Source organism: Glandiceps talaboti, chromosome 1, assembly GCF_964340395.1.
Source record: "Glandiceps talaboti chromosome 1, keGlaTala1.1, whole genome shotgun sequence".
Taxonomy (NCBI): Eukaryota; Metazoa; Hemichordata; class Enteropneusta; family Spengelidae; genus Glandiceps; species Glandiceps talaboti.
In genome coordinates, this window is record NC_135549.1 from 6,972,644 (window position 1) to 6,998,554 (window position 25,911).

A 25,911-nucleotide genomic window follows, 5' to 3' on the forward strand; every position below is an offset into this window, starting at 1 on the left:
AATCGGCAGGTCAATATACCAAAAATTGATTGACAGTATAGTGTAAATATTACTTCAATATTACCATTGTTATCTTCTCACACCATGGTGCTATTAAAGTATCGCATCGATTGCTAATTTCATAAAAGTTTATCTTTCTCACTGTAAAACTGTAAAAAGCAGTTGCCAGCGTAAATTCGACGGGCCGGGCAGCGAAAGTCGATGTCGGCGAAAATAAAAGAGATTATGATCGCTGTTGAATCTTTTTAATAAATATAAAGGAAACGCGTGCAGGTGCTTGCTACAATTATTTTTGTATTACAGCTCAGTGAAATTTGTCACTGTTGGGTTTTGCAAGACAAAATAATCCGATATACAGAAGACAAAACAGGTGGAAACCCGAAGTTACGATATAAAATATGATACTGCATATAAACCTAGTGTACTTATTTACAAAGTATATAATGTGTTTGCTTTGAGTTTGCAAATTATTAGTCAAACCGGAGAGCCAAGACGACAATCGCATTTAGTTATTTAGAATTGTTTAATAATTAATGTTGTCGGCGAATTTGTCGGAGAATAAAAGGTATTAAACGACCTTGACAATGCAAATGAAGCTGACTCCAACTCAATTAATTATAAAACAACTCAAATTGAGTAGCAGGTGTCTTACAAACAGTTTGTTATTTGATATGATCTAATACAGATTAACAAGTGTAGTTCTAAGGTGCCATAGTGTGGCACGTGTTAAGTCAAAACGTCCGTTCTAGGGTGCCATTGTATAAAATTAACAACGCGTTTGTAAGGTGTCGTTGATGGTCTTTTGTTTATTGGAATAAGCATGTTGTGAATGAATGAAATACATGTAAATAACGGTTTTCTATTTCCTCATGTTCACCGTCATCGGGTAATAAATGTATTCAGTGAATTACACTGTGTATCAAAATTATAACTGTATACTTCGATTAAAAACAAAACACTGGGAAATGAAATAGGTTAATTTTGAAGTCAGTTTTCAATAATATTGAAATTGAGGAACGACTTCCAAATGAACCCATTATAGATACGTAATTTAAGTGAAATTGTTCGTCGCTCGATGAGATGGGATTCGATCTTGAAGTAGATTCACTTCCCTAATGACTAAACAACGAGGATTAATATCGGAGTATGGTACCAACTACGTATACAAAGGCTGGTGCGACTGTGTGCCTACTTCAACATGATCAAAAATCTCCACCCAAATTTCCTTGTCGCTATTTACGGTAAATACATTAAACTCCGTAACGCTAGCGCTACACGCATGTTGTCACTGTTGACCCGTTTGGTAGTGTATCATTTACGTTGGCTTACAACAGGATGTTTTACATGTTGTAAATACTCGAATCACAGGAGATACTAGTGTATCAACAATATAATTTTAAGTACATATCTCATTTCACAGCGTCTGAAAAATATTCAATTGTTTTTGACAAATGTTTGGAAATAATGTATACAATTTTATTGTCGTTGGCAGACCGATGGAGCGTCATGGTGTCTCGTTTTCACTATTCCTGAGCAACGGGTAGTGATGGGAACCGTAAATATTCAATTGCTTGAACAGAATGTCAGAAATCATAAATTGACTCTACACTCTTAGGGTTTGTGTAGATCATTTGAAACTACACACATAATATATGATATAATATAGTCAGTCATACGACGTAACAAGTGAAAAACACACGTGTAGGATTACTATAGACATGCTGTAACTGTCAAATGCTAGAAATGAAAACCATTGAAAGAGATGGCATATTAAATAGATTTATAAGTAATCACCCACCAGATCGTGAGGATAATTAATGTCGACTGGGATACGAAGACAGAAATTATTAGAATATGAATGCTGTATTGTTTAATATACATAAGCCTTGTCCGAGGTAGTCTAGTACCTGACGGACCGTATTCCGTATGACGATAGCGTAGTCTACGGAATACGGTCCGTCAGCAACTAGACTGTATGTCCGAAGAGACGAAAGCACTTAAGGTACCGCGTTACATCATTTGGGAGTATGATAACGGAGCATATATAGAGATTACATCGCCACTATTAGTATTTACTGCACTGAGTGTAATAAAAGAATATCAGAGATAAGGTAATCAGACTCACCTTTGTAATTACGAGCAAAATGATGCGAATTTAACAGAAAAAAAATAATCTTCACAAATTGTACAACGATCGTCAAATGCCCCGTCGTTTTCCTGTTTGGCTTCCACGTGAATACAGCGAAAGGAAATTGTCTAGGCCTACCCTGAATACTGCTAAATTGGTTTGCTGTGAATTGCTATGAGACGCAATGCGGTACGTACGTGTCTTGCAGCTATTCACGATGACGACACGATAACCCACTGCGATTGGCAACGACACGCACACACACACTGGAAGTCAATGCTATGTGCGCATGAATGAATGAGCAGTCACCAGGAAGACAGCTCATTTATAGTTACTTACAATTGTTTCCATTGGGTATCGACTCATTGTGGAAAATAGGCACAACGAACGAATGAACAAATATCAATCAAACAATGCACAGACCCCATTCGATGTACGCAGCGTTGAACATAAACAATCACGTGACAAAATTGGACTAAAAACAGCGTCCCCAATAAATTACTTTATTGGAAAAATCAACTATCCATTAGTGCGTTTCCATGGTAATGAGTGCTTTATTCAATACCACGTCTCCGTGGAATTCTTCGGGCTTATTGTTAAGTTCATTTTTGTAAGCTTTACACATTTTTTTTTCATTTCGAAATAACTGGTATACAATGCACGAATATTGGCTTAATTTTACCACCAAGTGATTACAGTACACCGTGAAATATCGATTGGTTCTACATTGTTGGTCATGCTATCTGGTGAGTGTCAACAACACAGTCCCCACAGACACATTTTGGAAATTAAAAATTCATGCCAAATTGTCTGCGAAGATTAACGTTGGTTGCAAGAGATAATGGCGACCATGTGGATGTTTATCATCGAATTCTCGACTCTTTTTTTTTATAATGTAGACCTACAAAACACAGTTACCTTGTCCAGACTACTGGTGAGAACTCAGTGGCCAAACACAATGTTTTTAGGTACGATATGAATGAAATTACAACCCACAAAGTGCCTCAGGGGATTCATCAAATATGCACGTGCACAATATCGCTACTGGAAACGAAAAGTCTCCTCCTTTCTCTCAGTGAGAAAAGTGAAGGTGTTTCCATGACTACGGTGTGATTTGACTTAAGGAACAACGGAGAGTTATTATCAGTATAAACTAGCAATTGAAGAATTATGAAACAGGTTTTCAATTTTAAAGTTATTTATTGTTCTTTCCTTTCAAAAGTATCACGCTGTGATGGCAATTATGATCACCTATCTCCACACGGTTCTACTTTGAATAATAAATCTACTGTCGTCTTTTCAAAATACCACAGTTTGCTTCGCCTTAAAAGACCACACACTACCAAGAGTAATGATAATGAGTTTGATATTCTCAATTTATCATATCACCGTGTAATAATCGTTTTCTAAAAAATGTATTTTACGATTCTTTTGTTCGCATTTTTGGGTTGCTCTTCTCATTAGAATGTAAATTACGAGGTGTAATTTTCATAAATTACATATCGAAAAATTGATCATACATTTCCAATTTGACACAGTCAAGTACAAATTTGTGATAATCCCACATACCAGTCCATATTTTATCACTCCCGGGAGATAGCCCATCTGATGTTGTCGGCTTTGCCGCTAGTTGTTAGCCATCAGTGCAGTCAATCAATTAGAGAACCGATGACTTGTTCTCTCGTTGATCAATAATGTTATTATTTAGCCAAATTGGTGTGAAATACATGGATCTCTACCTATATGCCGTATAATGAATTGATTCACGGTAAAATTTGGTTCGATGTAATCGGTAACAATACAAACTTGCAATAAAAAATATACGTACATGTAAATTGGTGTCAACTACTCTTTTTTTTTTTTTTTACATCGTACAATGTTTACAAAAATGTAATTTTCTTTGATGTTTTGGTCTGTAATACAATGTTTTCCGTCCATCTACACACTTATTGTTGTCCTATTGTTATCTAGATTGCACTATTGACAAAGTTGTCAATATTTCGTAAGTCGAGACGACAAAGTAATGTTAGAGGATTAGCATGTGTGAATGTAGTCGAGACAGTTTTCGACGCCTTATTTACAGAAACAAGCTGAATTCAAGAGATCTATGCTATATAGTAACATTTAAATATGTAATATATAATATGATTCTCAGCGATTCTGACAGGTGCGTTGAGCCTCGTACTTGACTGATGACACGTGGTGTTGTCGTTGACGAAAGCCGGAACTTGATCACGTGATTAGAACCTTACTGTACTCAATATAACACAGGGTATGATCATACTAAAATTCTAAGTTAGCAATTGCAGGATATTGTGTATTATTTCACACCAAAATATCAATTGTTAGTCTACTGTTTCTGGTCTTTTACTTATAGTTTAAAATAAATACTTGAAAATAAACTTCAATATGATTGTAGATTTAAATACCTTTCTCTTGAAGAATTAAAATAAATGTGATATATGTACGAAAACTGAAAAAGGAAAACGGAAACCTGAAGCATGTGGACAAAACAGGTGAGTGTGTTTTAATGCGAGTCGTTGGTTTCCCATGCATCGTAAAGTCTACATCATAAATATAGTCGTTGTAATGAGATCCACACCACGTCAAAAGGCGACAGATTGTGTGTTTCTACTCTTCCTCTAATTGTATTAAGGGACCATACATTGTCTATTATCGACCAAGCATAGAAAGTCATTATCAACACGTTTGTGATTAGATCAGTCAAGCAATCTATAAAGATAAAAACTAAATATTTCCATAAAATGTCTAGCAAAAATTTAAATTAAAACTGTTTGTATCATGGGAAAATGAAAGTCAAAGTTATCAAGCTATGCTTTTTCAGGCGAAATACTGTGGTCCAGGAACTGAGTCTTACACAGTAGGCAAGATTGCTAAAAATGTATATATACCATGTATTCTGTAGAATTCTGTTGTCCAATGAAGAATGGGTGCATGTACAAACAAACCATGAAATCGATCCGAAAAGTAATTACAGTAAATTTGTTTTTCTAAATTTGATGCTCAAACAAATTTTATAACTTTTAAAATAGACTATCTTCATATTATCGATGAATATAAATGTATGAACTTCATATATATATTTAACATATTATAAACGGTATAATTCCTGGCAGCAACTCAACTCGTTACATATCACAACCTAATCTGAATTAGAGGGTCAAAATACATTTTCAATATAAGCATCTCCATTGTCAGTGTTTAACCTCCATAGTACTGTCACAGTGTTAGAATTTATGTTGTGTTGGTAACAATTGCGTGCGGTTACTTCATCGACTCTACATTTTCTTTGTTGGCATACACTCATTGTTCAAACTCGCAACTCACCAATTTGGCTCGCACGGTGATTGGCTGTTTGTGACTTGTTCAGTCATGCTTTGTCAGTTTGAATCTACAGCCAACAATGTGCATTCATTCAGTGATAATATTATCCTAAATTATACTATAATAATGAAATCGGAATTTCTTTTCCTCTATAAGATCAAGCTTATTCAGAAAATATTACTTTCCATGGCAACATCGCTGCACCGTGTATATATGTAAATTACAGTTGGAAGTTAATTAGGAATGAACAAAGAGTCGACGAGTGTTAATTAACTTTTGTAATTTTCAAATAATTGTCTCCGAATATTGCCTCCTATAATAAACCGTATGTGGCTATAGAAACTATTTTCTTCTAAATATTTATGGAATTACAGTCGCAGTAGGCTAATGTAAACTGCATCCGGAAAGTTATGTGCAAAAAAATAGCAGCACCAGTGCCTCAAAACAAATTAGGGTAGCTTCCTCCATCATCCAAGTTTTCAATTTAACCCCCGAAAAGTGACCTGTTAAAATGTTGTATTAAGCCTTGTGAATTGATGCTTATGAATAATTAAATCGACCATTTATATGCTAAATTATATATTTCAACTGGCTGATATTAAAGACGACAGGCCTTTGTTGATGCAAATATAGTGAAATATTACTTTGTGTAGTTATGATGTTTAATTTCATTGTTACACAATCATGTGAGTGAGGGGCAACGTAAGCTGTGTTATTAAAGTTCAGTGCGTTTGCATTTTCATTTTGTCGACATGTCCTTCAGAATGGTTCGCTCTGTGATCGATTTTCCTCGTATCTATAAAATTAAAACATGGTAACTAAAATGTTGTTGTTCCGAATCTTTTGCAATGCTCATAATTAAAACGAGCAATTGTTCAAATAAATGTCCTTTTTTATCTGACGCTCAGTTCTGGAATATGCTTATGAGTACAGCGCCACCTAACTGAAAGATGAAAATACTTTTCGTTTAATTGGGGTGACGTTATGTTTGGTAATTTTTTCCGAAACTTTGTTTCTTCTGTGCCGTCAAAATGCAAAATAGTATGCATACAGTCAGTCAGTCAGTCAGTCAGTCAAGAACAAGACGAATGACAATTCCGGATGACAACAGTAAGCTGAAAATTGAAATGGTGTACCAATTTAAATGACTCAATATTATTGAAGTGTAGGATTGTGGGAAATACAAAATGGCTGCCTCCAGTGAAAAGCACGATGCTGGTTCATCATCGAAGAATGATTCTATATCCGTGCCTTTCGGCGAAGGAGATTTTATAGTAGAAGAAACCAAAGACAAGTCAGAATATTTTAAAGAACGTGGTCAAAAGGTTCAAGTTGATGACAGCAACTTTGGAAAATTCTTAGGTGTTTTGGGTACTGGCCATTACAAATGTTTGACGAGAGTCTCCAATGCCTACGTGAGTAGTAAGTGCGGGGTTATTTTTCGATGGGCATTTTGATGGGGGTGAGTGGGTTATAGTTTGGTTGCCGATACTTTAAAAAAAATATATAAAAAAATAGATTTTTTGACCCACAAACAATTCGCGCGATCGATTATTGATGCATTGATTAATCGATTGATTATTTACAATACAGTCGATTGGTGGCTTTGATTGTCCATGGAGGCATAAGGTATACATCCATGGATTGACATACTTGTTTATGCCTACAGGCTGCAGTGTTACCATAGACTTACCACACACACACATACATAAGTGACATATTGTATCCCACCTTGGAATGGAATTTAGTCCATCATACAATACATGTTTTAATAGTATATGTTTTATCACGTGATAGAGGCATGTTTGTTCAATATATATTCTTCTTTTCCCAGCATTTCACAGGGTTGAAACCCAGATTTGAGTATGCATTATAGTAGTCCTGCTTGCAGACGGTGTGGGATGTGATACTGACATTTAGGAGAGGGATGATATCAGCATGTTAGAATCGAGTCCCGACTTACTCCATCCGCAAGCAGGACTAGATATATGAGATATACAAGTAACATACAAGTAGAAGATAAGTTGAAATTAAAATCAGATATAAGCATTATTCTGTGTGATGAGTCTGTCTATAATATGAGGTAGACTGAATCATATCCTTCTTTGTCTTATTGTTCATATACAATCTGATATTCAGACACGTTCACTTACTGATTGACTCAACGGTATCTGCAGTGCAAAAAAAAAACCTCATCTACAAATTGAACTATTATCCTGATGAACATCTTTTAGTGTATCACCGCAAGTCAGAGAACCCTACGATCAAATAATTCATTTCAAAACCAACATACCTTGACGTGATGTTGACTGAAAAGTAAATCAAATCATATGACAACAAAGTTATTATATGAAATTTAATAACCTATGAATGTTTGAATATTTCAGATCCCTATGTGAAATTACTTTTAAAGGCTATGAAAGACAAAGGCTGGTGAGTATTGCTATTTTGCCATATATGTACTATCATAGTGGCACTTGTCTAGAATAGTGGACCAATTGTACAGTAGATACATATTTGCATTGAAGCTAAGGGGCTTAGGACAAGGATAGGAATAGGGATAGACTCCTTAACAAAGCATCCAGATTCCACCATAAATGGTCATTGTTCTACACTTACCTCATTAGATTAGTTATTGTTGTTGTTTGTTTGCTTGTTTTTTTTTTTTCAAAATCTAATTTGTGAAACATTTCTCATTCAATTGACACTCTGCATGAAAAAAAACCAGGGACAAGAAAATGATAGTAATTGTTATCTCTATTCATCTTATTTCCAGTGAGGCACTTCAAACACGTCATTTTTCTTGTGAGCAATGTTCTGCAGTTGTCAATGGAGGCTTTGATCCAGAGTCATCACAGGTACATATAGCGATTTAGTTAAATGATCTATAACCAAATATGGGGGAGGGGGGGGGGGGGGGGAATTCCCAATTGCAAAATCTTAAATCAAACCTGTATATTTTAACTGATACTGGCAGTGATATTAATGACAGCATTGTGTCAATACACATTATCTATTAGACATTGTTGTCAATGGTAACCATCACCAGACTTAGACAATGTACAACAAAGGTTTTTTGTCATTTAAAGTTGTCTTTTATGATATAATACTTATCCATATACAATGAAAATTAATCAAGCTGCAAAAAAAAAGAATGTGTAGTTTTGTGGTTTACGAGTTAAGTTAATCACAGTCAATATGAACCCTGTATCAAAACATTCTACACACTAGAATCAAAAAGATAAGAATTATATCATGTGTGTGATCACACCATGGAAATATTCTCAGTATGTAGTGAGACAACACATAGTTTGGATCGTTGATTTTGGACTCAATACACTGTAGGAACATTTTTTGATAGGTCAGATTCTTATCTAGTTTTGTAGTAAGACCTTTGATCGGGGTGGGGGGTGGGGGGGGTGGGGGGGGGGGTGGGGGGGGTGATGATGAATTAAGTTGAAAGGTGATGAGTACTGCTGTCTGGTTGCGATAGCGCCCTCAGTGGTAACTTTGGTCACTTTTAAAGTCAACAGGATAGTGTGAGGGATTTAGCAGCTTTACTAGTTCTCAGCAACCATTTGAAATTTTCTGTAAAATAATGTTGCGGGCATTCCTTTTTTGCAGATTTATTAAGTTACATTGTATCAAAGATCTACAAGGTAGCTGCAATCCAAAGAATGATTTACTATGTTGACACATTCGGAATCAAAGTCTGTAAAATACATTATACTATCACACCAAATATAGTCTATATATTTGAAATATGTAGAACAACTTAAAGTTAATTACCTAATGCCACCCATGTTGCTTTATGGTTTCAGATTGTACTATGTCAGAATAACATCTCCAGTCAGGCTGACATGGACCGTGTCATAACTCATGAATTGGTGCATGCATTTGACCATTGCAGAGCCAAGATTAACTGGAATGATATCAGGCACTTGGTGTGTACAGAGGTAAGAACATTATCAAAAGACAAAAATACTTAAGTTTGATTTCTCTTCCGTGTTATTGTTGTATGTGTGTAGAATAAATACTAGTATAAGCTTTGTGTCTTCAGTGTCAACTGCAGACTCTTGCATATTCCAATACACCAAGCTGTGAATCAATCAGTCAATCAATCAATCAATCAATCAATCAATTAATCAATCAGTGATCAAATTTATAAACACCAAACTCCAGACCATTGTCCTCTTGTAGACTATATCATAAGCTTTTAGTAAACAAATAAGTTTTCAGGTTGGTTTTTGAGCAGTTCAGGATGGAGACCTGAGTTACATTGTATGTATGTCAAATGAAAGAATGTTCAAAAGTTTTGGAGCAACCTCACTCTTCTTAAAATCTGATGTACAAGCTAATTGATTTTGAAACTTGTAGATTTTATTTATTTACCTGTATCTCCTTTGTATATTGTTGCTGTGAGAGTTGATCACCTCTTCCTACATAAGATTATGAAGTCATCATACATGTAATTAATAAAGTTAGAAAATTACATTAAAAATTGTTGAATGTTGAAAAGTTTGAAAGGCTTAGAGTTACAGATTACAGCAAAACATTCAAGCCAAACCTTTTTCTGTAACTGGCATGTAAAGAGAAGTCTTGCTTTGATAGACAAATCACTGTATTGTGTTAGACTATGTAAGGGAAGATTGCAATGTCACACATGCTTTGTTCATTTAGGTGGGGGGAGGGGGTCTGGTGTTAATACGATTGTTGAACTTCATTTTCGCACTTCTAACCAAATTCAAAAACTTTTACTTTTTAAAAAAAAAACTTTACTGATGTGATATACAGCGCTTGGTTTCCAGTAGTATTTTGATGTGTATATCGTCATGTTTTTACATTGCGTCTATTGTAATGGTGTGACCGTTACCATTTTCATCATGGTTTACATCATATTTATCACTTTTGAATGTTCATTTAGGGGAGGGGGTTTTGAACTTGTGCGACATTGTGTGCATGTGATTGTCCCTAAGGGGAGTATATGATAATATGATATCATATCATATCATATCATATCATATCATATCATATATCATATATCATATCATTATCATATGATATCATATGATATATGATATATCATATCATATATCATATCATATGATATGATGTGATGCGATGGGATAAAATTACTTTTAATAATCTATTCTATTTCAGATCAGAGCAGCTAACTTGAGTGGAGAATGTTCTTTTATAATGGAGCATGTTGGAAGGTTTCATAGAATGCAATATGGTTTCTCAAAACACCAACAGGTATGTAGCGTTATCTAAAGAACTTTACTCAAAAGATGTACAAATAACTTGGTTTACTAAACAGATACATTGCAGCAAAATTGTAATTTGTAATACAATTAACCAGAAAATTTCCAAATATGAAATCATAAGATGACTTGTTTGGGATTATGACATTTGTTTAGCCCCAAAATGTATCTGTGTATATGAAAGTTAAATTCAACAAATGAAAGAAAATAATACAACACAAAATACCAACATTAAGATGTACATACAAACAAATTATTATAAAATTCAAAAAATACAATACACTGTTTATTTACATGTTAATATTTTTATCTACAAACATTTATAATTTTCTGTTCAAGTCTAAAACAAGATGCTTCTTTTGCAGAAAAAATTTAGTGAATGTTATTACACTGCACCAGTCACAAAATATGGGAATAGCGCCCTCTGTGTCAATGTTTTGAATATAATGATTTGGTAGTCGGGGGGGGGGGGGGGGATTTGCAAACATAGAAACCTATATCAAGGGGAAATATGTCAATTTATATGATGACTTGCCATATTACTGAATTCCATGCTTCACTCTTACTGTGAATATATCACTTGATTGTACTCTGAAAATATAAAACTTTGTAAGAATGACACATTGATCAACGCAGTAATATAATATTTCCAGTTTTCACAAAGAATCTTATTAAAATTGGATCAAACTATATTGTATATGTTATCAATATATATTAATTAATGTCTTGGGTTGTCCAATATTTGCACTATTTCAGACATGTATAAAGGACCGAGCCACCAGATCAGTACTAGCAGTACGGGATGTCACTAGAGCTGTGGTTGATAAAGCCATGGATGAAGTCTTTGATACATGTTTTAATGACCATGAGCCATTCCATAAAATACCTAGGAATAAATCAGATGCTAAAGCTGCCTTCAGAGAACGTTATCGCTACGACCTTTAGCAGTGTCAGCAGACAATGGAAATAGTCATGAGACTGTGGTGTGATCAAATGTCAAGGTCAAAGTTCATGAACTTATGGCATCATTCATGCTGTGGATAATCAGTTCGAGGAAATTATTCGTCACACAAGCTTGGATTAGTTTTGTGTCCTAAAGGGACTGTATGCGTGTGATTTTGTGTTTGATTTCTAGGAAATACTAATCAAGTAAAACTATAAATAATGGCCAATGTGAATGACTAAGGTGTTTTGTGTTTCTTCTATTCAATGTGGTTTATTTCATTCAATCCAGGATTTTAGTGACATAATTTCTTATTTGCATGAATTAAATTTTTAAAAAAACTGTCATCTTATATATCATCTATAAATAAGTTTGATCAATTTGAATGACTCAGGTGTGGTAAAATTGTTTGTCAAACAATAATTGCCATGGTTCAAAGTGAAAGAAACTTATAGTACAGGGAATTTTTTTAAAAAAGCTTATCTGAAGTGTTTGTAGTGAATTCATCATATGAACCAATATACTCTGTGATTGTCCACTTGTGTAGATTCTTTCTATTTACATTAAAAAGACTGAAAAGCAATTCATATATGTTGATGTATTTTATTTGCATGTAGCTACACACACACACGTGTACAACACTCACAATAGACAGTGTAGTCTGTGTAAGCTATGACATACATTGTAACCTGTACGCTACACTTTATATGTGAGAAATCATGTATAACACAAAAGAGACAAAAAAAAACACTTACAAATTAAATGAATATTGGTATATAATTACAAGAAAAAGAGATTTAAGTATGAAAGTATGAATTTGTAACTGAAGAAATCAAATATAAGTATATCTATATTACATCTGAAACTGTAGAAGTCTAATACCCTTAAAACAGATTTTCTATAATAGCGGCACACCTTAGAGTTGAAAACCAATACTATAGTATGTTTGGTGGTTACTGTGCCTGCAAGTAATATTTACATGCTACTTTATGCTATAAGTACCAGAATTTCAGTGGCTCTCTGACTACAGGCAAAGTCAATGCTTTAGTCTTCTCTTTGTAATGTCAGTTGGTCCATAGACCCTACACATGTTAGGGTGACAAGGATCTATGGTTGGTCTGACATTGCATGCCATGAGTATACTCCTACTTACTGTAAACTTTCAATGAGTCGTTGACTGAAGGTAGTGACAATAGGTCTATACCACTGTTTTCCAGGGGTCATGAGTATGCTATGCTATTTCACACAGTGAGTTACCGGTAGTGTCCAAACAATACCAGTCTATACCATTTTACCCCAGGGGTCTAGAGTGGGCTATGCTCCATATATTTCACACAATAGTGTCCAAAGGTGAAATGGTACCATAATCCATAGACTTACTTGTCTGTACATAATCACGTTAGGGTGTGGATAGATCCATGACATAGGGGGTGGATGACTCATGGATTTGGAATACATCTATATAGGACATTCACCTATAATGGCATAGGTCAATGACATTGTATGACAGATATGGAATATCCCCCTGACAAATACATAGTAAAATTCTTTGTAAATCAACAAGAACTTTTCAACTAATGGGTGAAGGGGTGTTCTCCTAAATCTTACAAAAGTACAACTGATATCCTTATATAGGTTCATATTATACATGTATACATATGACTGAAAAAAAGGAAGTGAGCAATAAACTGCAATTCAGATGGAAATTTCCGCCTTACAACTTGTCATGTTTTCACAATGGAACACTGTGTCCACTATCTACATAAAGCATATATAGCTATAAACCATTACAAAGTAGTTTAGGAAGATTTTAGGGACAACCAACCATTTCATCCAAATTGCCAGTGATAAAACAGGAACCATCGCCACATGTACACAACTCTGTCACATTTGATTATATATCATCCAACTTTCATTTACAGTATATGAAATTTACAATATCTAATTTGAAGCACCAACTTTGCAATATCTGGTTTGGAAGCACCAACGCTTTAAAAACTTACACCATCCCAAACATAGGTAAAACTTTTCACCAGGTTTTGAAAGAGTTCTGTATCTATAAGTCTAACTTTCTGTGTAGTACATCACAAAACTATTATGTTTTACAAGTGATTGTTGAGCTTTTTGTCTGTCTACTTGTGTAAATATTATGTGTAGAATTCGGTTCTAAAATTTGGGAGATTGAGGGGAAATGAAAATTGAGACCAGATTCCATGTACTGACTTCCCAAAGGTGTAAGAGGTAGCCATGTAATGATTATTAATTAGCACACAACATGAACTAAGAAACAGAATTTTCAACTACACATAATATTTACACAAGTTGGCCAAAATGCCATGTCATATCTTTATTCATATTAAATCATTAATATTCATATTTCAACAAAAATACAAAACAAGCTCAATTAATATTGCATTTACAGAAGAAATGATGGCATTTGCTCTTGAATAACAATGTAACTTAAAAAACATGTGAACAGTTATAAGGAGCCATGTTTGAGCGATATAAGTTTGGCCAACAAACTTAGTTTCACTGCCAAAAATGACCAAATTTTGTTTGTTTTATGATATCACTCATTTTAATACATTTGTACTTAAAGTGACACTGTGGGTTTACTGTGAATGACATCATTGCTTGAGTCATGGTAATACACCCTATTTCCAATCTGAGATTTACTAATGAAAGTGAAATCAAAATGGTGGACAAAGTATCCCACACACCAAACAAAAAGGCATTTTGCTTAATATTGAGGGAAACTTTTAGTTCCCACATCTTCTCATACAACTGCAATGGCCATAGCTATAATAAGACAACGTGGAAAACCCTACCATGTATCAGTGCTGTTTCTTCTAACATAGTCATCTGAGTATCAACACCTGTTCAATCTAAATTTCACATGACGCCATTTTGTTATTTCTAGCCATATCCAAAGTACAGTAAAGATGGACTTGGCAACAAGAATTCAACTATTTCATAAATATTAGAAATCATAAATAAACTGATATTATTTATCTCTGCATAATCTACATCTTACAACATAGGAAAATTGACTTCAGTATTTACATGCATTAAAATTAATCTGACAATGATATGTATGCTATGTTTCATAAGCTGACAATCTATGAGGCAGCTTTACATGTGACAATGGCTGACACTTACTGTGGTATTCGTCTGACTTTATGTTCTATACTTACGTTGCTTTATCTACAACATCTACTCTACTAAAACAAGTCATATTTGTGTTCAGCGGAAAAGACAGATTATGTTTTACTTCAAGATTTAGTTTCTAAACCCATTTTCACATATTCTTCCTGTTTCAAATTAATTTAAATGTTCCCCACCCACCCTGATACACTTCCCAAAAATGTGGTTTGATCACGTCATCAGTATGTACTTCTCTAAATCAAAAAAGTTTCTCATTTTTGTTATTCATACAAATGGCCTGAATCGTTTATCATAGAATATACCTGGAAGTGAGACTTGCTTAACATCCCACATTGGCCATTCCATCGTTTGGCATTACTGGGCATGTCAATGAGACTGACACAGCATCCCACATTGGGTATTCCTTCAATTGGCATTACTTGGAATATCCAACATGGGATGCCTGATAATCTAGATAGATGTAGGCAGATGATACTATGACTGTGTCCTCCATAAACTGTACAAGTTGCACAAAAAGTTATATATATGGTATACCATAATGTATCTCCATAGAATATATAATTTCAATTCATTGAAAGGTTATAAACTTATATATCAGATATGATGAAATAAAAGATAGGTTTTGGTATTGAGCATCGCAGATTCAACTCAAAATACATAACCAGTTTCACATTTCTGTTGTAGTTGAGAACCAAAATGGCTGAAATGTTGACAATTAGTTTTGTACATAGATATGCTCTTCCAAGACTATACTTATGACATGTATTTTAAAATAATTAAATGAACCAAGTTATGTAATATCATAACTTTAAAGAAACACAAATACAATATGTAATATCATAACTTTAAAGCAACACAAATACACATATAAATTGTATACATATTGGCCAGGAAATATAGTATAATACTCTCGGACTCTTATTCTAAGAGATATTTAAAGTTTGGATTCTGAATACTTGGTAGTGTTTTTATGCTCTCGGTGAGATCATGTTATATCTTACCACTTGCAAACTTGACTACCAATCCAAGAACCATACATTTTACTTCAATAAATAGTACCTCACATTCAATGCAATATTTTGAAATGAATACCTTGGTCTGCAACTTGCATTATTTGTAAATGTCTTTATACTTGTACAAAGCTCTAACAGGACTAAATATTTCTTTTTACTTCATCTATAACTTTATTTATTTTCATTTCATTTTATCTGTCTAACTATGTCACATCACCATGCAGCTTGGTTGTATACTATAATATTTGCCAGTGAATACATCATTTCCTAATCATCAAATTTAAGAAACATCTATGCATTCTATTTACTGAATGGTAGAACCCAACACCACCCACAGAAATATAGATTTACATGTATTAGCTGAGAATGACTCCATCCATAGCTCTGACTGGGTATAACATGACAATCATACAGATGGGAACAAGTTTGAGCTGACCATGGATATCTTGAAAAATGATAATGAAAACAGTCAAAGTATTTATACATTAAAGTGGTCATATGGATGAGAATTGGATATTTATTTTGGATTTTCAATTATTATATCATCGCCTCCTACTTGAAAAATCAATGTTAAACAATAGTTCTTGTTTGTAACTCAATAAATTGCAAAAATTAATGAATGTGTAAAGTGTGTTATTGTATGCACAATAACAAACTTCTTACACATATTTTAGCATTTTGCACTGTATTGACTAACACACACAGACTTTATAGTTAATGTTGTTTCACATTGATTTTCCAAGTAGGAAGGCATGATAAAATTGTTTTACAAATTAAAAATCCAAAATAAATAGCCAATCGTCATCCATATGACCCCTTTAAGAAAGTGTATACATAACATTAATGCTACACGATAATGTTATAGGTTCACTGATTATGGGAAGATATTTAGATTCGTCTGATGTCAGAAAAGTTTCCAACTGTTACAGCTTTGTAATTCTCAAAGGATATATAGTCAACACTTTATTTGTGTTGTGGACTTGTCGTCACTCTCCTTAAATCATATCTGATCTTGTATAAAAAGTTATACATTGATTATAGATTATATGGTATCAGTATCTTGTGACATTGTCTCACATATATCTTTTACACCGTTATAAACACCAACTCATTTAGTCTGAGCAAAGTCACCAAACAAAGTTGGTTAGGAATACGTTAATGCTTACAATGAAATATTCACTATTCCATATCAACATGACTTCAGTATTAGCAATAAACTAATAATACAGACATTTGACATGTTCAGTAGCAGTGATACTTCATGTTACATCCATGACAGACAGTTTGGGGATGTCAGTCGGACGTCCTTTGTAGCTTTGAGACTTGACAGACTGTTTTAGTCGATGCAGTCCAATATATGAATCTGTAATGTATCCATGTCTGGATAGTGCTGTTCACATTTGGGACATGTCAGCTGACCCACTGGGGATGCTGGTCTGTCAGTGCCAGCCACCTGAAAAGACAACAACAACAAACTTTGTTAAATATAACAAAGAACATGTGTACAGTACAGTGAAAAATACATCTCCATACAATGATGAAAGCCCAATCAAGGACTAAACATAGATCTCCAAGCACAGTGAAAACTATGGCGTTAATATTTTGAATGAAATCATGAATTTTTTAAAATTCAACCACATTCAAGTTGACTTCTTATATCCTATTCATCCATCACTTTATAACAATGTTTGCATTTTTATCATCAGAAATGTATGTTTCGTTAAGATAACCATCAGAGTTATATGACAATGTGTTTTATACCTGTACACCTGCATTTTCTCCTCGAGCTAGCAAGACTGGTGTTTCTCTCCTATTATCATGATGTCCCATACCATCAGCTACTCCTGGTGGATGTGTCTCTACTGGTTCTCTCTTTACTCTCAGTGCTCCAGCTTCACCATCAGGGTAATAATGTCCTCCAGGGTATGGGTACCCTCTGCCTGGTTGGCTGTATCCAGCAGCACCACCTTGTTGTCGTCTGTCTGGTTGTTTTCCATGACGTTTCTGCATTTCAACTATCTGTGTATTTGTGTATGTGTTCAGGTCATCTTGCAACTGTTGGTTTTCCAGCTGTAGTTGTTGGATTTCTTGCATCAATGCTTCTCTCTCACCATGTGCCTTCTCTCTTGCCTCTCTTTCTGCTTGGAAATCAGCCTGGTAGATGTCAGCCTACGTAAATCAAAACAACAAACATTAATTTCAATAGAAAGTTAACATTTCATTGCCAAGTACACTAAAACCTAACAATTGTAGAATTAAATTTTCATGGTCAACAAAAAAATGTTTAATAACTGGTATTATCATCACTTTGGTATTCCGATGCACAAACTAGCTTACACAAGATCACACATTCTTTAATCTTGCAGCTAACAGTACAATTTTAGGAAGTGTTCAAAATTGGTAATTAGTATGTTAAATTCTTGTTTTATCTTGTCATACTGATTAGTTACACATTTGATATCTATCAGTGTGGTTTCAGCAAATCACAGACAAATTAATGAACAAACACAGTAAACCTTTTCCAATGAAGACTCGGTCTTATAGAATTATCACAACTGTCTTGACAAGAAATTGTGTTCACATGCATTGAAGTTGTAGAGGACTTACCTGTGCTTTGAGTACTGGTACTGTTTCTAGTTCTCCTTGTAGTTCCATAGCTTTCTTTCTAAGTTCTTTGATTTCATCTTCCTTGGCAGCAATGGCCTCATCAGCAGACACTAACTGAGCTGTTAGATTGTCAATCCTTGCATCTTTCTCTTGCACAGCTCTGGGATCTGCACCTCCCTGTAAAAGTACACAGTTAATCAAAACCACCATCAACTAAAATCTAGTTTTGAAGAGAGATATAGGATGAAGTTTACTCTCAAATATGTATTTCAGGTATCATGTAATGTTATCATGAGGGTGCTTACACACAAATCACAGCTGTATCATGGCTTCCATAAGAAAAATAAATACTGTGTACTAATTTCAAAGAATAAAGGAGAAGAATTTTGTCGAAATAAGATAGAAATAAGTGTGAACAAGAGAGTTCTTACAGTTACGATTGTTACCAGTTTCAGTAATGACCATCACTAATAGCAAGATTTAGACAAATCTACTTGAATGCAAACAGACTTTATTCTATGACATGGTTTTGTAGTGAATTATATGTCAATATTAAACATAGGATATTCATTCTTTTAAAACACATGTACATAGTTGTTTATAATCAGTGTTTTTGCTAAGGGTGGTAAGTTGGTAAAATCTACCGGGGTTCCCATGTCATTTTACCCGGGTTCCCAAACAAAATTACCATAGACTCTATGGGGAAACACTGCCATTTTTACCCCTTTCTCCCTTTCTGTTACTGGGGTTCCCATGTCATTTTACCTGGGTTCTCAAACAAAATAACCATAGACTCTATGGGGGAAACACTACCAGTTTTACCACTTTCTCCCTTTCTGTTACTGGGGTTCCCATGTCATTTTACCTGGGTTCTCAAACAAAATTACCATAGACTCTATGGGGAAACACTGCCATTTTTACCTCTTTCTCCCTTTCTGTTATCGGAGTTCCCCAGCCTTAGTGAAAACACTGACAATAGTGACCAACTATAAACAAGATCTAGACTCCTTACCTGTCCTCCCTTCTCTCTCAGTTCATTATACATCTTCCAAAGTAATTCATACTCTGCTGCTAACCTTCCATGAGATGATTCAATCTCCTGCATGTTTAACCTAAAAAAATACAAAAGTTGGATTCAGATTGTTATAAAAGTGAAAGAAAGTTTTGCAAAAGTTAATCAAACCTGTGAACATGAATCAAACTGTATAAGACGATATTAGAAGATGACTGAAAACTGATAGAAACTTAGTAGGAGTCCAAGAGGTATTTGTTAAAAAAAGTGAACAGGAATATAATTACTTGGTACCCACCTCTGTTGTTGTAATGACAGTCTCTCTGCTTTCAATGCATCATCATAATTTTGTATTTCAACTCTCATGGTGTCGATAATCGTTCCATCCTTTTTACACCGTTCTTCAAATTCATCTTGCAAGATAAGCTGTTGTCTCTCTACCTCTGTGTATCTAGTAGGTAAGACATTCAAATTAACAAATTTTGATGTGTATTTATCAAAAGATGATTATCTAAACCCTACTTAAAAACTTCATGCAATCAAATTTGATTTTTCATTACACGTTTTTCAGATGTACAGACAGTCCAATTTCTTGTTTTCAATAGTTTTGAATCTACAGCCATGTCTTACGCACTCCATCCATTGTACATATCAGTCTGCTATAGTCATATCACGTGTGTGTGTGTGTGTGTGTGTGTGTGTGTGTGTGTGCATGTGTGTGTGCAAGTGTGTGTGCCTTACCTGTGTCTGTAGTTAGTAATTCTCTCCTTAGCTTCTTTCAGTTTATCTTCTGTATCTTTCAGTTCACTGAGTAATGACATGACCTGTGATTTGAGTCCTTGGATATCTTCACCTGTACTTTGTACACTCAAATCATCCTGTACAGAGAATTAGAAATACATGTCAAATAGTTAGATTTCCACAATTCATCTTCATAGCAACTTCCTGAAAAATTGCTTTAATGTTAGTCTAGTGCTATCCTTCATCTCTAGAGATGATTCACCACCACGTTGGCATACAGACTATGATAGTAAAAGTGCATCAAAAATCTTCATAGTGTACAGGCACTTAATGTTACGGTAAAAATTCATGACAGGAAAAAATCATCAAACACTTGTCAACTTTAGGTCTCTAAATTGTCTTGTAAGTGGCAAGTAACATTTCTTGTAATGTTTTACTGAAACTTCATACAGTGCTTATTATTTGATGCTCACTAGACTAAGATGAGAGTTTGTCCCTGATAACAACGTGAATATATATCAACATATCTCCAAAATCAACATAAAACCTTGGACTGTTTTGTGGCAATAAGACTCTATTATATACATGTTTTATTCAAGCCTTTCACCAAAAAAATGGTGGCTCTAGGGTCTAAAATTGAACAAATACTGACTATTAAAGTTTCATTCAATGAAATGTTATCCTACCTGTTTGTCTTGGGTTGCCTTCAGCTGTGCAGACATACTGTCTAGTTTTCTGACTAAGTTATTCAATGCGTCTTGGTGTTCTTGTTTTATGTGTGATACTACTGTGTTATGGTCAGATGAGCTGCTTTTCAGTTTCTGTTGTGTCTCGAACAGATTTTGTTCAAGTTGCAGTCTTTTGTTCTGTTCTTCCTGGTGTAGATGCATAAACTCAGCAACTTTTTCTCTCTCTGACTGCAGCTGTACCAGAAGATCATGAACAGTGTGTTCAGACTTGGATAGCTTTTTGCTGGCAGTATCACTACTTGATCTATCTCGTTTTTCATACTTAGCTTCCATGGCTTGTGGTGCCACTGTAATTGTATCACTACCAGAACTCTGGTCAGACTTCCTTTCTACCATATCATCCGGTAACAGAGCTTTTTGTCTGCCATCTCTCTCCACCATCAAATACTCTTCCTGTAGCTGTTTATTGACTGACAATTCAAGTTCCTTGAAGTTATGAAGACCACTTTCTGGAGGACTACCTGACAGCATACCAGAAGACTGGTATTCAGACATTTTGGATTGTAGTTCATTGTTCAAAGCCAACAAATCTTGCTTCTCTAGACTCAATCGATGTGCTGATTGTTGGACTCGTTGTAACTCCTCCTTAGATTTCTTCAAAGCATCTTCAAGTTTCTCTACTTGCACCATGAGTTCTTCATTATCAGCATTCAACTGAGATTTGATTTCCTGTACTTCTTTACAGTCATTCATAAGCTGGATAACCTGTGATTTATAAAGCTCAACTTCACTTCCCTGGTCACTGTTTCTTGACTGTAACAGCTCTGACTCTGTGAATCTATCTTTTGAGTATCTGGAATCCTCAAGTCCCTGGCTGTGGCCTATAGCACTCTGTATAGGAACAACATCAAAACATTATTAGCATTGAAAAGCAGATATGCACAAAGTATGAATTAAACACATTTTTGGAGAGAGAAAAGAACATTGAAAGCAGATTTGAGTGATACATTTGGTAGCAACTATGTTAACAATATTAAGAAATCAAGAATTATAACAGTTCATTATCAATACTATAAATTCCAACAAACAAACCATGGTTGCTATAACCAGGAAATTCATTTTTTGTTTTGCTTTGAATTGATACATTGTTCCTTGTACTGAATGCTAGCACAGAAGTCAGACAGCAACAGATTGGTGACATGAATGCTATAATGTGGATAGTTGAATCATCCATTATCTATTATATCGTATTTTATTTGCCACAAACTCAAAATCATATCAACATAACAAGAGAGAAAGTAAAAAAGACAGTGGAATAAATATTACACATAAACTGATGGATGAATACAGAGATATATCATCTATTTACCAAATACAAAAGTTTACTTTTAGAAAACTAACCTGTCTAAGTGCATGATCTCGGTCTTCAAGTTGTTGTTTGGTGTCTTTAAGCTCCTCTGTAAGATGTTCAACTGTTCTCTCCAGTTTCAGGTTCTTAGTATGCAGTTCTTTTTTGATTGACTCCAACTTGGTAACGTCTGATTGAAGTTCATCAAATTTCTGAACATCCTGAATAGAAATGTGCATGACATGAAGTTCACATTGTCTCACATTCTGACATCTAAAAATATCTTTATTCATAAATTCTCATAAAAATATTTAAAAAATACTGATCTAATGATTTCAGTACAGATATAAAATTCAAACAATTGAAATCTGAAAGAAGTATCTTCATTTTCTTTATCTATTGACTGCTTTTTTGTTTTCATGTTTTTCCTTATATCCGATATCCAAAACAGGAGAAGCAAAACAACAACAAAAGAACAACATGAAATACTATAAAACTTAAGCTAATAGACTTTTTTCAAATTTTCATCAATAACAAAATCTAAACTGAAAACGATAACATTGAAATGCTACTGATACCACTGTTATGCATCTCTGTGACTGAAAACTTAAAGTACCTAGGAGAAAACATAAATCAAACATTAAAGTTACAAAATCTTACCTCAGCTGTCAACTTCTTGAGTTCATCCCCCATCATTATTTTCTCTTGTTCCAATACTTGATTACTTTTTCTCAAATTAAAGATTTCACTTCTGGCTTGTTCATGTTTGTCCAAATTTTCCCGTAATGCTGCTCTTTGGGTTTCTCTAATTTGGAGGAGTTCTTCACTCTGGTCCTGCATCAAGGCATTTGTTTCATTCAGTTTGCCTACAAGTAGTCAAAATTACACATTTTAAGAACAAAACTTTGCTTTGTACAAATCAGTTGTAACTCGATAACTGAAGTATCTTTACATGAGAAAGCTACTGACAAAGCTAGGAAAAACTTGATCTTGGACAATAATGAATAAAATGATAAAACCATTTGCTTGAACTGTGTGGAAACAAAGAAGGAAAGAAGTACTCATCCTCAAATGTTTAAAAACAAAATTGCCACAAATTAATTCATGCAATGGAATGACATAGCCTTGACACAGATGAGTGACAGCCCAAATTCATACTTTGCCACCTTGCAATACACATTGACAAATTTACACAGTAATAAAACATACTTATAACTTATAAGGCACTAGCTAGCATTCAGATATTGAATGAAATAAACCATATCAATGGAATTCTACACCTTCAAACATAAGACCTTTACTTGTAGTTAGTTTCACTTTCTTTTTTAGTGATATGGTACGAAGAATTACTGTCATGGCTGAACCCCTGATACATGAAATGGTTTCAAATTACTGCTTTCGTCGTTACAAAATATATTACATGTAAATAGAATCTAATAGTTAGAATACACTGCTGCATACAAATGTGAATGAAGGGTAGTCAGAATGTGGCCATGAATCTAAACAGCTGTTTCTACATAAAATTTGCCCATTGACTAGTCAAAATGGCCGATACGTGTTGTATCATTAGCAACTAACACAATACATTACCCTTTGACCTCAAAATAAAACTTGAGACATTTTGCAATCTGTGTACTGCACTCACCGTTGACGTAATGAGTTCTAAAACAGTGTCAAAATCTATAAAGTCCACTACCATGACATAGCAGCACTGCTTTGTGGAACTTGTTTGGTACAAATGAACAAATTTCCAAATGTCGTATTTCAAAGCCTACGTATTGCATTATGGCAAGGTGGGAAATTCCCTGGGTTTATCAATTCATCAACCAATCACCACCATGTTCGCATTTCTGTGACACTCTATATAAGTATATGAGGAAGTAAAATTTCCCCAGCCCTGAGTGATATACTTAGTACAATGTCGAAGAAGTAACTAAAACAATAGATTATTAAGCTGGGATTTTCCTGCTGATAAGTAGCATGTTGTTACTAAACATGTGCGTTTATATTCTTACCGATTAGTTTTCGATTTTCTTCTTTTAGTCCACGTACAAAATTGACCAGTTCATCGTTTTCTACAAATGACATATCTTCAGGGTTTTGTGGAGGTGATGAACTAGACAGGTTGCTAGGAAAGCTATAATTTGAGGGTGGCCGCGATAAAATAAGAAACTCAGAACCACTCGATCCTCCAGAGAGTTGGGGATTGGACGTGGGGGATTGGTCTGAACCTCTTCTTTTAGGTTGAGACATTGTCAGTTATGTATACATGGAAAACTTCAGTGCTTTAATCCTGAAAAATACATACAAAATAAAAATTAACAATTTTATCAGTAAATATCTTTTATAATTAATTAATTTCATCTTAAAAAAAATTACTGAAAGAATGCAAGTTTAAAAAGAATAATACTAACCAATACACTTCTGGTTTTATGGATAAAAATATTGTATGTTACACAAAAACTACACGAAAAAATTATAAGAATTCAACAAATATGTTCTAATAGTTATAACCCTTTAACTCTTGTGCTGTATGACTTGCTCGTTCGACTTTCCTACTGAAATAAATATTTTCATTTCATTGTCATGATATATATAGATGGTCTTGGCAGTGTGTTTTCCCCCTCCGTGTACTAAAATAAACGTGATGTGAAAATACCAGTCCATGCTGACGAAAAGGGTTGAATAATTTCATGGAACTTCCGATTGTAGACTTCATTGATGATGACGCACTGGGTAAATCTGTATCACTCATACTTCACGTAGACTACCCCCCCCCCCCCCCCAACATGCACTGACTCAAGGACATTGCCCTCATGTCAGTGTTTATATATGTGAGGGAGGTGTCATGACCTATCTACTCGCAGAAAAATAACAGTGAAAAAAAATAACTGGAAAAAAGATGAAAATTTTGGACCAGTATATGCATGACATAGTTACATGTCAAATTCAAGAAAAGAGCATTAAATTAAAAAGTTAGTCCGAGACCGGTGAATCCCGGGAGGTGAATGCACCTCACCAACTTGTGTTTTTAAAAGAAAATGGCCACTTGCACTGGCTGAGGGACAAAGAGGTATGCGTTAGACACAGACATATCACGAGACGCTGTCTGTGACTGAATAGAATGCAGCCACATGTAATATCTTTAGGATCGGGAGTCATGTCTATATTAATGATCCAAGCATATGCACGATTTTATAAATACGAATTTTGAAACAACTTACCTATGTAATTTACCACAACGAAATATCGTCCCGCCAAAGTGTCATTACTGTCTTCTCCCTATTTTCTGTTAGGTTTTGCGCCACAAACTGAAAACACCCTGAAAATACGAAAATCTAAATTTAGCTCGCTGGGAAAATACACTTTAGTTGACAACCATATTGGGTTTTCCAAGGGAAATACCCTTATGCAAATTTCAACTGAAATCACGTTAGAGGGCGCTGTAGTGTGTCAGCTCCCATGAGTCAGCTCCGGGTGTCAGCTACGGCGCTAGGAACTCGGGATAAAATACATGGATACACACACAAATTAAATAATCAATTTGAATTGTAACGTATGACATCATAAAACGATTCGTGAAATCAAAGTATGGCAACACGTGGAGATTTCAACGGGGGGGGGGGGGAGAGCGCAGTCACTTGTGAGCTAATATT

At 34.6% G+C, this 25,911-nt stretch overlaps 2 protein-coding genes across 4 annotated transcripts; one reads left to right on the forward strand and one right to left on the reverse strand.

The window, feature by feature from the left end:
- Positions 1-6,660: 6,660 nt before the first annotated feature.
- LOC144445512 (mitochondrial inner membrane protease ATP23 homolog) lies at positions 6,661-12,163 on the forward strand. Its single transcript, XM_078135133.1, has 6 exons — positions 6,661-6,892; positions 7,861-7,906; positions 8,250-8,331; positions 9,295-9,429; positions 10,634-10,729; positions 11,494-12,163. The coding sequence occupies exons 1-6, from the start codon at positions 6,661-6,663 to the stop codon at positions 11,680-11,682; spliced, it is 780 nt and encodes a 259-aa protein (XP_077991259.1). The 3' UTR covers positions 11,683-12,163.
- Positions 12,164-12,283: 120 nt separating this feature from the next.
- Positions 12,284-25,626, reverse strand: LOC144445309 (uncharacterized). Of its 3 annotated transcripts, none has more exons than XM_078134882.1 (11): positions 25,480-25,626; positions 24,271-24,548; positions 22,916-23,121; positions 22,309-22,476; positions 20,905-21,798; positions 20,219-20,355; positions 19,776-19,928; positions 19,478-19,577; positions 18,466-18,642; positions 17,620-18,027; positions 12,284-17,311 (listed from the first exon to the last, which is right to left on the reverse strand). In XM_078134882.1, the coding sequence occupies exons 2-11, from the start codon at positions 24,506-24,508 to the stop codon at positions 17,195-17,197; spliced, it is 2,598 nt and encodes an 865-aa protein (XP_077991008.1). In that variant the 5' UTR covers positions 24,509-24,548; positions 25,480-25,626; the 3' UTR covers positions 12,284-17,194. The 3 variants fall into 3 exon arrangements, with proteins under 3 accessions (XP_077991008.1, XP_077991075.1, XP_077991141.1); XM_078134949.1 differs by lacking the exon at positions 25,480-25,626 and adding an exon at positions 24,670-24,808; XM_078135015.1 differs by lacking the exons at positions 24,271-24,548; positions 25,480-25,626 and adding an exon at positions 23,901-23,974.
- Positions 25,627-25,911: the final 285 nt, after the last annotated feature.

Excerpts from the sequence above, each read along its gene's own strand:
- LOC144445512 (XM_078135133.1), top strand. The coding sequence starts at position 6,661 with ATGGCTGCCTCCAGTGAAAAGCACGATGCTGGTTCATCATCGAAGAAT. Across the intron at positions 7,907-8,249 it reads GCTATGAAAGACAAAGGCTG|TGAGGCACTTCAAACACGTC; the intron begins GTGAGTATTGCT and ends TCTTATTTCCAG. Across the intron at positions 10,730-11,493 it reads GTTTCTCAAAACACCAACAG|ACATGTATAAAGGACCGAGC; the intron begins GTATGTAGCGTT and ends GCACTATTTCAG.
- LOC144445309 (XM_078134882.1), bottom strand. The coding sequence starts at position 24,508 with ATGTCTCAACCTAAAAGAAGAGGTTCAGACCAATCCCCCACGTCCAAT. Across the intron at positions 20,356-20,904 it reads AGGCAACCCAAGACAAACAG|GATGATTTGAGTGTACAAAG; the intron begins GTAGGATAACAT and ends TTCTCTGTACAG. Across the intron at positions 19,929-20,218 it reads ATTACTAACTACAGACACAG|ATACACAGAGGTAGAGAGAC; the intron begins GTAAGGCACACA and ends CTTACCTACTAG.